This window comes from Hibiscus syriacus, unplaced genomic scaffold (genome assembly GCF_006381635.1).
Source record: "Hibiscus syriacus cultivar Baekdansim isolate YM2019G1 unplaced genomic scaffold, ASM638163v2 tig00117005_pilon, whole genome shotgun sequence".
NCBI lineage: Eukaryota > Viridiplantae > Streptophyta > Magnoliopsida > Malvales > Malvaceae > Hibiscus > Hibiscus syriacus.
Genome location: NW_024063519.1, coordinates 3,096,007 through 3,109,557, shown reverse-complemented (window position 1 = coordinate 3,109,557; position 13,551 = coordinate 3,096,007). Strand labels below are relative to the sequence as shown.

Sequence of the window (13,551 nt, the reverse complement as noted above, 5' to 3'; positions counted from 1 at the left end):
CCCTTTGATTCTTTGTACCGACTTCCCACACTGAAAATGATGCTACTCGGTTTTCTTACAACTTACAAGCAAACATCTGAAATGCCTAATGAAAAATTAACTATGTAGAACCATAATGCTGATGACGGATGTAAGCTAATGAGATGCAAAATTGACTATAAATAGAGGCAATGCTACCTTAACAACTATCATTAGGGCCTGAAAACCACATTCTTTAGGTATTCACGACTCAGACTGGATACGTAAAACGCTTGGTACTTGCCAGGCCAAAATCACACAAGATCATGCTCAATATATCCACAGTGGAAAAAGAAATGAGGTCAGGCTTGACAAACAGCTACTTTGCTGCAGCAACCAGAGCAGATCTAGCTTGAGTGAAAGTAGCAATAAGTGATCCCAGTTGTAATTTATCATTGCACCCAAAACTCAAACTATATCTGCAAAGGGTAAAACATACAGGTTGATACCATTAGCTACTATCTAATAAATATTCCATGATTCACACTCATTATGAACATTTCTTTCATGATTACAAAAATGAAGCCAACAGTTTTTTAGAGGAATTGCATATCATCTACTAGTCAGTTATTCTTCAATCTACTATCTACTACGTAGTATATTTATGCTGATGAGCAAACGGTATTTCCATATTCCAGCCCCAATTAAAATGTTCAACAATTTCACCAGGGGGGGAACCCAAAACCCCTTACAACAGCCAACAAATAGCCTGAGTAAACGAAAAAGTACATCTCAAATGTGGTGACTAGCAACAATAAATAATATCACATAATGGCTCTAAAACCTCATTAGGGTAAGAATACTCTAAACAAAATCCTAAACCACGAAATTTGAGATACAATAAAATAATCTTAACCTATATAATAAGTAAATGATAAATACTGCTTATTTACCAAATTGTCTTGGTACTTTTACTCTATTCTTTATGGTTCCTCTTTTATAATCATAACCAGTTTTATGATACATTCATTATTGAACATCTCAATAATTATCTTGGATTTATTTTAACATTTAAAGAATCAACCATTTATGAATTATTCATGTGTTGTGTTGTATGTGAGTTGAGAGAGAGCAGCAGCAGCAGATATAAGTGCTTACTCTATGTCTGCCAAGTTGTTAACTAACTGAACTCGAAAATCTGAGGGCATTTTAATCTTAAAAACAAACCTGTTAAAACGAGTAGTGAATGAATATCAACCAGAAATTTTTAAAGGGTAGACTTTTATAAGTTAAAAGAGACATGGCACTTACATAGTCACTTCCCTCACAATATCAATCAAGGCCAATCCTCTTCTTGTCTTCGTTTCAGAAACTCCTACAGAGAGTTAATAACAAAATATAGTGTTAAAAAGTTGATCTAAAGAGTAAAGACAACCATTTTATTAATTGCATAACAAACAGTGAGATTAAGACGTGTACGTGTGAGACTCTCAGCAAACGATTCATTCAGAAGCCAGTAAGATATTTGCTCAATGTCTTTAGGCAATGGATTTCCAGTACAGAGATACACGGCTTCATCTGTAATCTTCTGAGAAGCCATGTGTTGACTGCATGTAGCAAAGAAATTATTAATAATGCTACTCTTGCCCATTCATGAATAGCACTAACCACTTTAGAAGTAATAAGAATCTTACTGTCCAAAATCCCCCTCAATAGTGAAAATAAAGTATATTTATTCACGCACTTAAGCATTTTGTTCAGAGAGAAGTGTATGATATTGATTCCCAAGCTTAAAATCCAGCTTTAAATCCCCTTCCTCAAACAGCAACCACATAACCTAACACACCAAGCATAAAATAGACAAGTGTAGCGCCTCCAAAGAACAATGAGATCATATGGTAATGTAACACAACTTCTGCTACAAAGAAAGAACAGATCCATGCCAACCTGTCATTTGTCCTTCTTAAACAAATGACTATTATTGTACACCAATTTATGGAAAAGCAATATGAGTAAGTGGTTTAAATACCTGCAAAATGTTTAAAGCCTTTCTCATGTCACCATTGCTAAGCCGTACTAGTGCTGCCAAGCCACTATCAGTTACATCAAGTCTGGTCCAATGAAGCAAAACTTGTAATAGTTTTCAGGTGAAAGATTCAAAGATAAGATCTAAATAACAAAAGGTGAGCCCTTATGAGATATGCAAAGGCACATATTTTTCACTTTTTAACAACTTTAATACACGAGCAAATGGCTTGATAAAGCTACACCATAAAACTTTAAACTATGCTGGTTAGATATTTATGCATGCTTGAGCCAAGCCCGAAAAGGCAAACTCTAGCTTAACTAGCAGAAAAAATGAAAGATAACAGTCGTTTTTGTATCTCATGTGCATACATTGTTCATCAGCATTGACAAAAAAACGAACTACAGGTAAAAACTATAAGCAAGAACTATCTTGCATTCTAGTTAACTTTTTATCACCAACATTGAAACTCATTCCCACCACTTTTTTGCCAAATAAAAGAGCACTTAAATTAGGAACACTTCACTCCAACCCAATGTTTAGCGCAACACAAATGAATGGCAAAAGGAAGCAGAATACTTACCCTTCAGCATCGATAACGTGCTTAAGTCGTTCAGTGACATGAATAGGATCAAGAGGTGCAAATCTGAACCGAGTACATCTGGACTGTAGTGCGGGAATGATCTTGTTGACATGATTACAGATCAGTGCAAACCTAGTATTCTTTGTGTACTTCTCAATAACTGCAGACAATCACTAAAAACGTAGTTACAAAAAAGAAAAGGGTAATAATAACATGCCAATGAGATGAATTTGGTCAAAGAAAATTATACCTCTACGCAAGGCAAATTGGGCATCCTTTGTCATAGCATCTGCCTCATCAAGTAAAATCAACTTTACCGATGACTTCACCCTGCAAAAACCTCAATATTAATCACCAATGGATTACCTTTGCAAAAGCATTTATTGAAGCCTAATGATAAAAAAAATGGAAATTATGAAAAAGAAAGTAAAAGATGTCTGCACAATACCAGCAGCAATACAAGAGAGCAACTGGATTTAAAAAACTAAAAACAACTTCCGCAGTTCCAAATTCATAAATAATGGGTGGTGGTTGTCAAGGGAATGCATAGTATAAGCAATCATGGATCAATAGCACACATTAAAAGGTAATTACCCAAATGAAAAGCTTTGGGTGCTAGCAAAACCTTGAATTTGTTGCCTAACGACATCAATTCCTCTATCATCCGAAGCATTCAACTCGAGAATAATATTATGATACTGTGCTCCATAAAGCTTCCGTGCAACAACCAGAATGGTGGATGTTTTGCCTGTTCCGGGAGGACCATACAATAGAAGATGCGGCAATCTGTTCTCGCTAGTAAGCCTATCAACTATTTTACACCAACAAAAGCAGAGCAAATAATTTGTAAAAAAAAAAACACGAGTTCTTCATCATCAAAATTTCCTTCAACTGAGTAACTAAACAGAGTGTTTATTTTAAGCTTTTTTTTTACTAACAATTAAGAAAGATGTATACAAAAAATTTGAAATCTCGAACTAATTGTGTTCCACCCTTTCCTGGAACGAATTCCCTTTTCACCCCTATAATCATTGTAAAACTTTCGAACAAGAAGAAAAAGAAACCAAATCAAGCGGAAATACATTTTGAAACCCTGAGAAAGAGAAAAAGGGAATTACTGGTGTCAACAATATCGCGGTGAGCAGCTACGTCGGCGAGGGACTGAGGACGGTACTTCTCGACCCAGGGAGTGGCTTTGGCATCTGTGGCTGTGGCGACGCTTTTGCCCTTGTTTAGCTTCTGAGAGCCGTTTTGTTCCTGGTGCTTGTCATCTTCGTCGATATCCATAAGCGAAATTACTTCCGCCATCGTCTTCAAGTTTCTTCTGATCTTTTTTCCCCTTTGTTGTATACGGCTAGGATCTCCGCCGTTCGTTACTGCTTTTGAGAAAACGGGGTTTTACTTTACTCGCTGCGAGGCGCCAACCCTGTTTTTGAAGCGCGCCTTTTCCGGATGTACGCTTCGGACCGTTTTTTCTTCTTTCTAATTTTTTATTTTAATACATTAATAATGCATATTTGTATTTGATTTTCAATATAAATAAATTCACACATTTCTTAAAATAACATTATTTGAATTTACATGATTTATACAGTTTGAGTGGTTAAGTGGTTGACCTTATTTTTTTTAAGGTGTTAGAGTTTGATTATGATGTCTTTATGAATGGACGAGTATTAATTGTTAAATAATTAAAAGTATTTCGAATAACTATTTTTCTCATACTAATAAAAACTTATTTGAAAATCACTTAAAAATAATATTATCTTTAAATAATCTTTTACAATTCAAGTATTAAATTAGAAATTAACTATAGGATTTATCCTATTTTTTTCTCTTTTTCTTTAGCCGATGTTAGTCTATTTTCCTCTTCATCTTTTTTATTAGCGACAACATTAGTCTTGTATTGATCGTTGACCGTCGTTGTTTATTATTTTTCTTTTGCTTTTATTATAGTGTATCTTTATTTTTATTTTCCTTTAATAATTATGTATTTATGACACGTTTTCTTCTATCTTTATGATATGTCTTTTTTTACTTTTATGGTACATTTTTCTCTGTCTTTATGACACATATTCGGTCTTTTGGCTGTTATTCCTTTTTTAATGGTTGATTTTGAAATTTACACGATTGATCAAAATAACGCTTTATTTGTTATCATGATGATCTTCACTGCTTTTGACATTCGAATTGGATTTGGATACGCGATTTGCATTGGTGGATATTATTTTGACATCACGCAATTTTGATTTGTGATTTATCATTGATTTTTTAGTAGATTAATCTCCTTTTATGGTTCGTTTATCGATACATACATACTTGTTCATATCTATATTTTATCTGAGTTTATTTGGTTAGGTTTTTAAAATATTTTCCTTGTATGGTCCTTGTGGTCTTAAGTGATTATTTTTCTGTGTTTAGAAAAATATCTTTATTATATGTTTAGTTTACAATAATGATTATAAACTTTCTTTATACTAAATATTCTATATTTTTAATAAAATTAGCAAATTTTTTTCTAAAAAATAATATTCTCCTTATTTATATTTCTCTTATCAAGAGGATTATGAACCTAATTAAGTTAGTTATATACACCATTTAAAAATAGGTAAATCATACTACATTTTTTAATGGCTCAAATCGGAGAAAATTGATATTTGAAATATAGGATTTGACAAATTTGATACGGATAAATAATTGAAGCATAAAATATAATTTTTACAACAATATTAGATGAGTGGCTCAAATTTTAAAATAAATCGCAAATGTACTAAAATTTATCCAAATATGAAATACCACAAATACACTAATCATTAAATTGAATATCAACCTTAAAAATAATAGAGGAAAGAGATTAGGCTCGTGAAAGCCAATAAATATTTAGTTAGTCAATTAATTAACTGTGCATTTCTTTTTATATCTGTTTCGTGTTAGATTTAAATTATTTGAACTAAAAATCTCCTCCATTTTTAAAGTCAAATGGAGGGAGTATTTTAATTTTAGATTACAGGTCTTTTATTATAGTTATGGCGTTTTCATAAAATAAAATAAAAAAAAATAAAATTTTAGATAATTTTTATTTCGAATTAAAATACAATTGAATTTTTTTTCCCGATTGTAAGTATATGTATTTGCATCAATTTCCAATATTTTAATTTCAGATCTGATTTGCGTGAAAGAAAATTTATTTCTTAAGAAAAGAAGATCAAGCAAACATGCAGCATTCTCCAGTTCACAACTACGGCTACAATGAACGACATGAATTTCAATTCGAGAGACATTGTTTCAACAATCGAAGTATGGATGCTTTCTTCACTTCGGTCCCTTTGAGAATTGCGAGTGAGAGGAGTCCCGCTCCGAGACCTAATTCATTCAAGAACAACATTAACGAAAACTCGAAAAATGCCGACAGAAGTGCATTTGATGAGAATCAATCAAGAAGTTCGTCCAGCAAGTGGAATGATGAGCCAATCACGTACTCGAACTCAAATCTGATGGTGAAACCTCCGGCGATCGAGAGAAATTTGGAGTGCACGCTCGAAGTTGTGTTACGGATGTACGAAGAAAGTGAAGATCACAAGAGATGTCCTTACACTATCCGGTTCGTATTAATCCTAAGCATTCATTCTTTTTCACATTTTATGTGATTTCATTTAAGAACTACAATATATTGACAGGAAAATAATACAAGAAGACGAGATATTATCAATAAAAGTGCATCCAGGATGGAAGAAAGGGACGAAGGTAACATTTGAAGGGATGGGAAACGAAAGCTTAGGGACTTACGCTGCTGATGTAACCTTCGTAATCGCCGAGAAACACCATAGCTTGTTCCGAAGAGACGGTGATGATTTGGAGCTCAACGTTGAGATCCCATTGGTGAAAGCTCTCTCCGGTTGCTCCGTCCCAATACCTTTATTGGGCGGAGAGACCATGGATCTGGAAATCGATGAAATCATTTCGCCTGGTTATCAAAGGGTAATCGAAGGTCAGGGAATGGCCAACAAGAAACAAGAGGGAAGCCGAGGGAACTTGAAACTATCTTTCGTCGTTATCTTTCCCAAAGAGCTTACATCTGAACAACAGGCTGCTGCGGTCAGTATTTTGGGAGATTCTGGTTGATCAGCGTGTCTGTGTGTGTATTTGTTTAGAAATCTTGAATTTATTTCCTTGTGGAGATTTTGTGTTTTCTACCACAGAAATTTAACTCTTCATCATTTATTTATTTGAACTGGATAAAAATTTCATGTATTGTTTGAGACAATCTGAACTGGATTATATTTTATTTGAGTGTTAAATTATACTAACTTATATCATTAAATTTATATTTAAAAAATTTAAATCTCATGTGTTTGTGCGCGACCTTATAAGAATGAGAGTGATATTAGATCATCATTTTTAACTTAAAATTTATAAAATTTATAGACATAAAAACGGATATATAATAATATAAAAATTTTAGAGGCAAATCACCCACTAGTCCTTCCTCAATCAATCCTATTCATTAGTTTAATAATAATTAAACTAAACTTAGAAGCACCTATAAGAATATATAATTATTCATTAGTTTATATAATTAAACTAAACTTAGAAGCACCTATAAGATATATATTTTTATTTTTCACATACGAAATGACCTTAAAAAAGACAATCGGACTTGTTACTATCCCAGCAAAGAACGGATTATGCTTGGTTTCTACCGCTGAGAATAGCCTGGAACAATCTGAGCTTTGCCCGGTGTATGGTGGGTATCTCAGATATACATCACCGCCAAATCCTCCATAGAACAGCCTTCTTGTGGCTAAAAGCATCGAAGGAAATTTCCCATGGTACGAACCCATTCCGCTCTCCCCAACTCCTCCGAATGGTAAGTTGTGCTCAGCAAGATGAAATAGTAGTCGATTTGATCCATGTGAAGATCGATATTTATAGGCGTATGTTTCAATTGATAGGAACATATAGTGTGTGTTAACTGATCTCAAGAATTAACTAAACGTAAACAAAGAAAACATTTTATTCATGAATCCCACGTCCTAATCTTGTAAACTTGCATGTACCCTAGTGTCACTGACAACTAAACCCCCGGCAGAGGCCTCTGCAATAAACTTCTCTTTTAGCTTCTAGTTATTAGTAAACAGATATGCTGCTAGTGGGTTTGCTCCACAAGAATTTATCACATCGAAACTCTCTTCCACTTTATCTACCTGTTATAAACCAACAATAAAAACATGGTGAATGTCCCATATTCAAATCTCTATAAATGAAGTATAAGAGCACTTTATCCACCTGTTATAAATTTCCTTGTTATCATAAACAATTGGTGTTAGTTTCTGTCGGGACATTTTGCATGCAGAAAATTCACAAACCGGGTTTTATATTCTAATAGTAGTTCCTACCATGATAACGGGGAGCAACGGGCCAAATATCTTTTCCTTCACGATTAGAGAATTTTTTGGGACATCAAGCAAGATAGTGGGAGCAATCTTCCTGCCATTGGAAGAGATAAACAATTATCAAATATTAAGGGAATAAAATGCCGGGTGCACTTTAAATGAGAAGCAAAGCCCAGGTTAGAACTGACAAGTTTGTTTCGTCTCTCTCACCACCATGGACAATCTTACTAGAAACCTTGTCCTCCATGCGCTTTGACAAGCGAAAAGTGGTTAGAGTTCACTGTGCGAGATAAGTCTTTACAACAAATTTGCTTATTTATGACATCTAAAATGTTATTACTAAAGCTTATATTTAGTCACTATTTGTATTTTGTGACATAAAATTTGACGTCACAACGCATGTCATCATACGTGTGTCACTAAATGTCAAATATAATGATATATATATTTTCGTCACGTATTGTTAGAAATGTAATGACATTAATGAATATCGTCATATTATAATTTGTATTCAATAACAATTAATTATGTCACTAAATAATATAATTTTTTTTACTAACTATTCATATCGTCACCAATATTAGATAATTTTATTGTATATGACAAAAACAAATCGTCATAATTTTATTTAATTTTTTTAAAAAATATTATAAAATAAAAATTCATGAATTACGTTTAGATTTATTTATATTAAATGACAATCCTTTTTGTGAATTATAATGTAGGAAAATCTTTTTGTAAATTATAATGTAGGGTAAATCTTTTTAAATTATAATAGAAGAACATTTATTTTATAAATTACAATCAAGGACAAATATTTTATAATTTTCAATCAAAAGAGAAATCTTTTTCCAAATTAAAACGAAAGTAAGAACTTCACATAATTACAATAATGCATATTTTTTACAAAATTTAATGAAGATCCAAATTATATAATCATTATATTTTGATCTCTTCCCTCTAAAATACCCCAAAACCAAACCCACAGTCGATTGGTCGCCACTGCTGTCGGTAGCCACTGACTTCGGTCACAATTCCAAACTCTTGTAACTACAAAAATAATAACTAAAAGAAAAAAAGTTATAAACCAATGAAAATACACAACATAAAAAAAATATAGAAAAAAATGAATAGAGATATCAAATTCTTGTAACACTAGTTATAACAATCATAGTAATATAAGCTTTGACTAGAAAATTAATAAATTTTGAACTGGTATATTAGCTATATTAAATAGAGATTAGGGAATATTTATAACATATAAAAATTAAATAATTAGGTAAAGACAAATTCATTAAGGGAAAGGCTTGGGTGGATAACAATTCTAAGGACAGTGGGCGTTGCTTACCAATTTCAGGACAGTGGCGGTCGTTAGCTGTGAGAAAACGCTGTAAATTAAGAGGGGAATTAGGTATTGGCATTTGGTTCGATGAGCTTCTCGGAATTCTCAAATGATTCATTAAATTATGCAGTGTAGTATCATGAAAAAAAAAGATTAATGAGCGAGTTCATAGTAGAATAAGAATCAACAATATCCTAGCTTGAGGGAGCAAGTAACTGAGCCATGGCATTTGCCGACCACTTAACTTATCGCCCAGTTCCATTGCAAAACATAATTGCAAACTAAACAACGCTAACCCAACTTGTAAATATAACTAAAAATACGAAAGCAATTAACTTGTAAACATAATTCACTAAAATGAGGCATAAAATTTTCATATTTTTAGAGAACCCAACGTCTGAAACATATCGGAAATTTCTTGAAATGAACAACTAATATGATAATGTAATTCAAATATTCTAGAGGAATCAATAAAAAAGAAGGAAATTAAGGAAGAACTTGAGAGGATTAAAGCAAGTGAGGGAACTAGATGACCATACAGGGCAGAAGGGTCAAGTGAAGGAAAATGACCACCAAACACAGTAATTCATCTAACAAATATAATCATCAAGCATCCATGCTCTGGGGATTTTGGAGGAAACCAGATCCGCCCCGTTTCGGTTTTTCCGAGATATCATATCCCGAGCAAGGACTCGATTAAGTCACGACAGTTGAAGAATGGGTTGTAGCAGAAATGGAGAAAGAAGAAAGAATGGAATAGATTCAAGATAAGGCGGTGAATGGGTTGAGGCGTGATAGTGGCGAACGACGGAAGGGGGAAATCTAAGCTGCAGTGATGAATTTTTAGGGATTGATTTAGGTAGGCGGCGTCTGATATTCAAGATAAGGTTTGAGAAGGGAAGAATAGTGTGAAATAAATAAAAGATAAAAAAATAAATAAGTATAAATATAATTTTCACAGGGAAAGATAGGTGACACAGTTAAGGGGAATCAAGTAGATGGTTTTAAAGGTAAATCATGGAGAAAAACCTCTAATTTCTTGGAGTTTCAAACATGGCACTAAACATTTCATTTTCCAGTTTACAACTCTTGAATTCTAAATTTCCTCTAATTTCTGTCATATTTTTAGATTACAACAATAAGTATTTTACTAAAATTTGTGTTGTATAAAAAATGTTTTATTTTAATAAAAAATATGTTAACATATAAATTGATTTATTGTTAAGTATTATAGTATTTATATTAAATAATTAATCTTTTAGAAAATAATAGGAAAACTTGAGTCATTTTAAAATTAAGATGGCATAATGTCTTATAAAAAACTATAGGGCCAACTCAGTCAAAAAAATGTATAATTTAGGGAACAAACATGCCTTTAAGCCTAAAAAAATAAAATGAAGCAACTATACCCTTATATTTTCCTTTAAAATAAAATGACTTAAATATATAAAAGGTGCCCAATGTATGTTCGTTTTTCTAGTTTAGTGCCTAACGTTTTTTCGTTTCAGTTTGGTGTCAAACGTTTCATTTGGTTACTCAAAATGGGTCACGCCGTGACGGACTATTACTTTTCTCCGTTAAGTGACACATGTCACAATCTGATAATTTAAAAAAAATATTTAAAATTAAAAAAATAAAATTATATATTAAAAAAAAAAGAAAACACAAAATTTTTGAAATAACCCCAAAACTTTGAAAACATTCATTTCAACCCATTAACCTTTAACCATATCACCGAACCACCCTTCTCGGACCAGTGGTGGTGTACACCACCACTTCCACCAAACTCAGCAGCAACCGACGACCTCAACCCGACCCTCTTCAAATCACTCGAAATCGGTCACCGTTGAGCTTAATCGCAAGGAAATCATTCGATCGAAATAACCCCAAAACTTTGAAAACATTCATTTCAACCCATTAACCTTTAACCATATCACCGAACCACCCTTCTCGGACCAGTGGTGTACACCACCACTTCCACCAAACTCAGCAGCAACCGACGACCTCAACCCGACCCTCTTCAAATCACTCGAAATCGTCACCGTTGAGCTTAATCGCAAGGAAATCATTCGATCGCCCACCTCCACCTCGGCTACCGCTGGTCGTGTCATCACCGCTTAGCCCAGTGGAAGCGTCGTCCCGGACTGGTCATAGTCATCCACTCCCTCCCTCGCCGCAGTTCGTGGAGTGGTGTTTTAAAAGTTCGACGAAAAGCCCCTATCACCATTCGATTTTTACGATTTTTTGACCGAAATCGCCACCTTTCCGCCTCACCGCAACCGAAGCTGAGCTCGCCGGTCCTGTCCAACCAAACCCACCGTTTGGTAAGCCACCGTTGCCGAGCGGAACGAGCTTGGAAGAGGAGTGACTGAACGATTTAGGGGTTGAAATGAAGGTTTACAAAGTTTTGGGGTTATTTCAAAAATTTTATGTTTTCTTTTTTTAAAAATATATAATTTTTTTAATTTTAAATAATTTTTTTAAAATTACCAAATTGTGACACGTGTCACTTAAAGGATAAAACTAACGGTCTGTCACGGTGTGACCCATTTTGAGTAACGGAATGAAAAGTTAGGCACCAAACTGAAAAGAAAAAAACATTAGGCACTAAACTGGAAAAATGAGCATACGTTGAACACCTTTTGTATATTTAAGCCAAATAAAATTAATGATTGTGAGTAATTTTTTATGGACATTATAATCAGAGAGATTACATATATTATTAAATCTCCCTAAATTAAATTATTCATTAAGATTATATGGTAATCATAATAGCATTCATCTTTGAAAAAAGTCAACTAAAGAAGATTTTTTAACGATAAAATTTGTATTAAATACATATAAATATATGTATTAACTATTTTTTTATATAAATACATATAAAAAAATAAAACACACAAGTTAAAGAAAATTAGTGACGAAAAAATGACAAATTTGCAACGTCACTAATTCGAATCAAAGTGTCATTATAATAAATCGTCACTAATACTTTTCATTTCATTGAGGACAATTTTATAACGACACTATTTTATCTAAACGTCATTAAAAGTTTTTCCTCTAAAATTTTTGGAGGAAAATTTTGGCTCCACATACAGTGATGAAAATCGGTAATCATTTTAACATTTTCATAAAAGATATACCATCAATACTAATATGATAAAAAAAGCGTCACGTTTAAAGTATCTTTTGTGACGTTATACACAACGTCATATAAATTTCGTTGAATCCAATGGGTTCTTTCCATAAACTGCTCCAATTCGTATTTGAAAGAATCTACCTGCAGGATAAAAATTTGCTTGAGATGAGCATCGAAATAAATGGATTACAATTTACATATGTTAACATATACGATCATTCTTACCAAATTCTCAGCATAATCTTTTGTTGAAATAATATAATCAGGAGCATACATGTTTGTCCATTATTACTCCCCCACTTCCCTGCATTATCCCCTAGTTGCAGCCTGAAATACACACAAGAAAAAGGTCAGCAAGTCACGAAGAAGGCCGACATGATGGCAAAATTAAACACAACACATACCTTTAATGACGTCTGAATCAACAATGGCAGGTGACTTTCCTCCGAGCTCCAGAACAACTGGTGTTAAGTGCTTTGCAGCAGCTGCCATTACAATGCGCGCAGCTCTTCCGTCGCCTAAAATTTCATATATTTTGATTCACATATCTCACATAAAAGATTCAGCAAGAGAGAAGTTAAATGGACGCAAATGTGTAAAGGACCTGTATAGATTTTGTCCGACTTTTGCTCCAGTAATGCTGATGTTTCAGGAACTGCCCCTTCAACAACCTTAATGCAAGAGCCATCTAAATAATCATACCAGCTTCGCAAGCAAGGATGATGACGCTGGAGCTAATTCTGATGGCTTTAAGACTATAGCATTACCAGCTGCAATAGCTCCTACAACTGGATCAAGAGAAACTACTGAAAGAACAGATACAAATATATTCATATTACAACACAACTAGTTGATCTAGTCTAATGAGGCACTAGGTCCCTTAAGCAAGGTCAGAGGTTCGAATACTGACATTTGCGAATGGAGCAAACTAGGTTGGGAGGGTCGCCCATGTCAAACAAGAGAAAGACAGCTTCAAATAAAAAAATTTCCTATTAAAAAAATTAGGTTGTCCAGAACAGTAGCCATCCAAATCATATTTCCTCCAAGTTACAATAAAAATAAATAGGGTGAATCACTTGTATGACCATCCGACTAAGAATTATTTTGTTGAGTTCT

General features: G+C 33.4%; 2 protein-coding genes and 1 pseudogene across 2 annotated transcripts; 1 reads left to right on the top strand and 2 right to left on the bottom strand.

Annotated features, from left to right (window-relative positions):
- Positions 1-142: 142 nt before the first annotated feature.
- LOC120195002 (replication factor C subunit 3-like) lies at positions 143-4,020 on the bottom strand. Its single transcript, XM_039197147.1, has 9 exons — positions 3,686-4,020; positions 3,162-3,378; positions 2,818-2,897; positions 2,568-2,727; positions 1,988-2,069; positions 1,438-1,600; positions 1,270-1,333; positions 1,117-1,185; positions 143-437 (listed from the first exon to the last, which is right to left on the bottom strand). Exons 1-9 carry the CDS (start codon positions 3,873-3,875, stop codon positions 338-340), a joined length of 1,125 nt encoding a protein of 374 aa, XP_039053078.1. The 5' UTR covers positions 3,876-4,020; the 3' UTR covers positions 143-337.
- A 1,759-nt stretch (positions 4,021-5,779) lies between these two features.
- Positions 5,780-6,718, top strand: LOC120195081 (dnaJ homolog subfamily B member 1-like). The gene is made up of 2 exons (XM_039197193.1): positions 5,780-6,165; positions 6,242-6,718. Exons 1-2 carry the CDS (start codon positions 5,780-5,782, stop codon positions 6,684-6,686), a joined length of 831 nt encoding a protein of 276 aa, XP_039053124.1. The 3' UTR covers positions 6,687-6,718.
- Positions 6,719-7,094: 376 nt separating this feature from the next.
- LOC120195080 lies at positions 7,095-13,269 on the bottom strand (annotated as a pseudogene).
- Between the last annotated feature and the right edge of the window lie 282 nt (positions 13,270-13,551).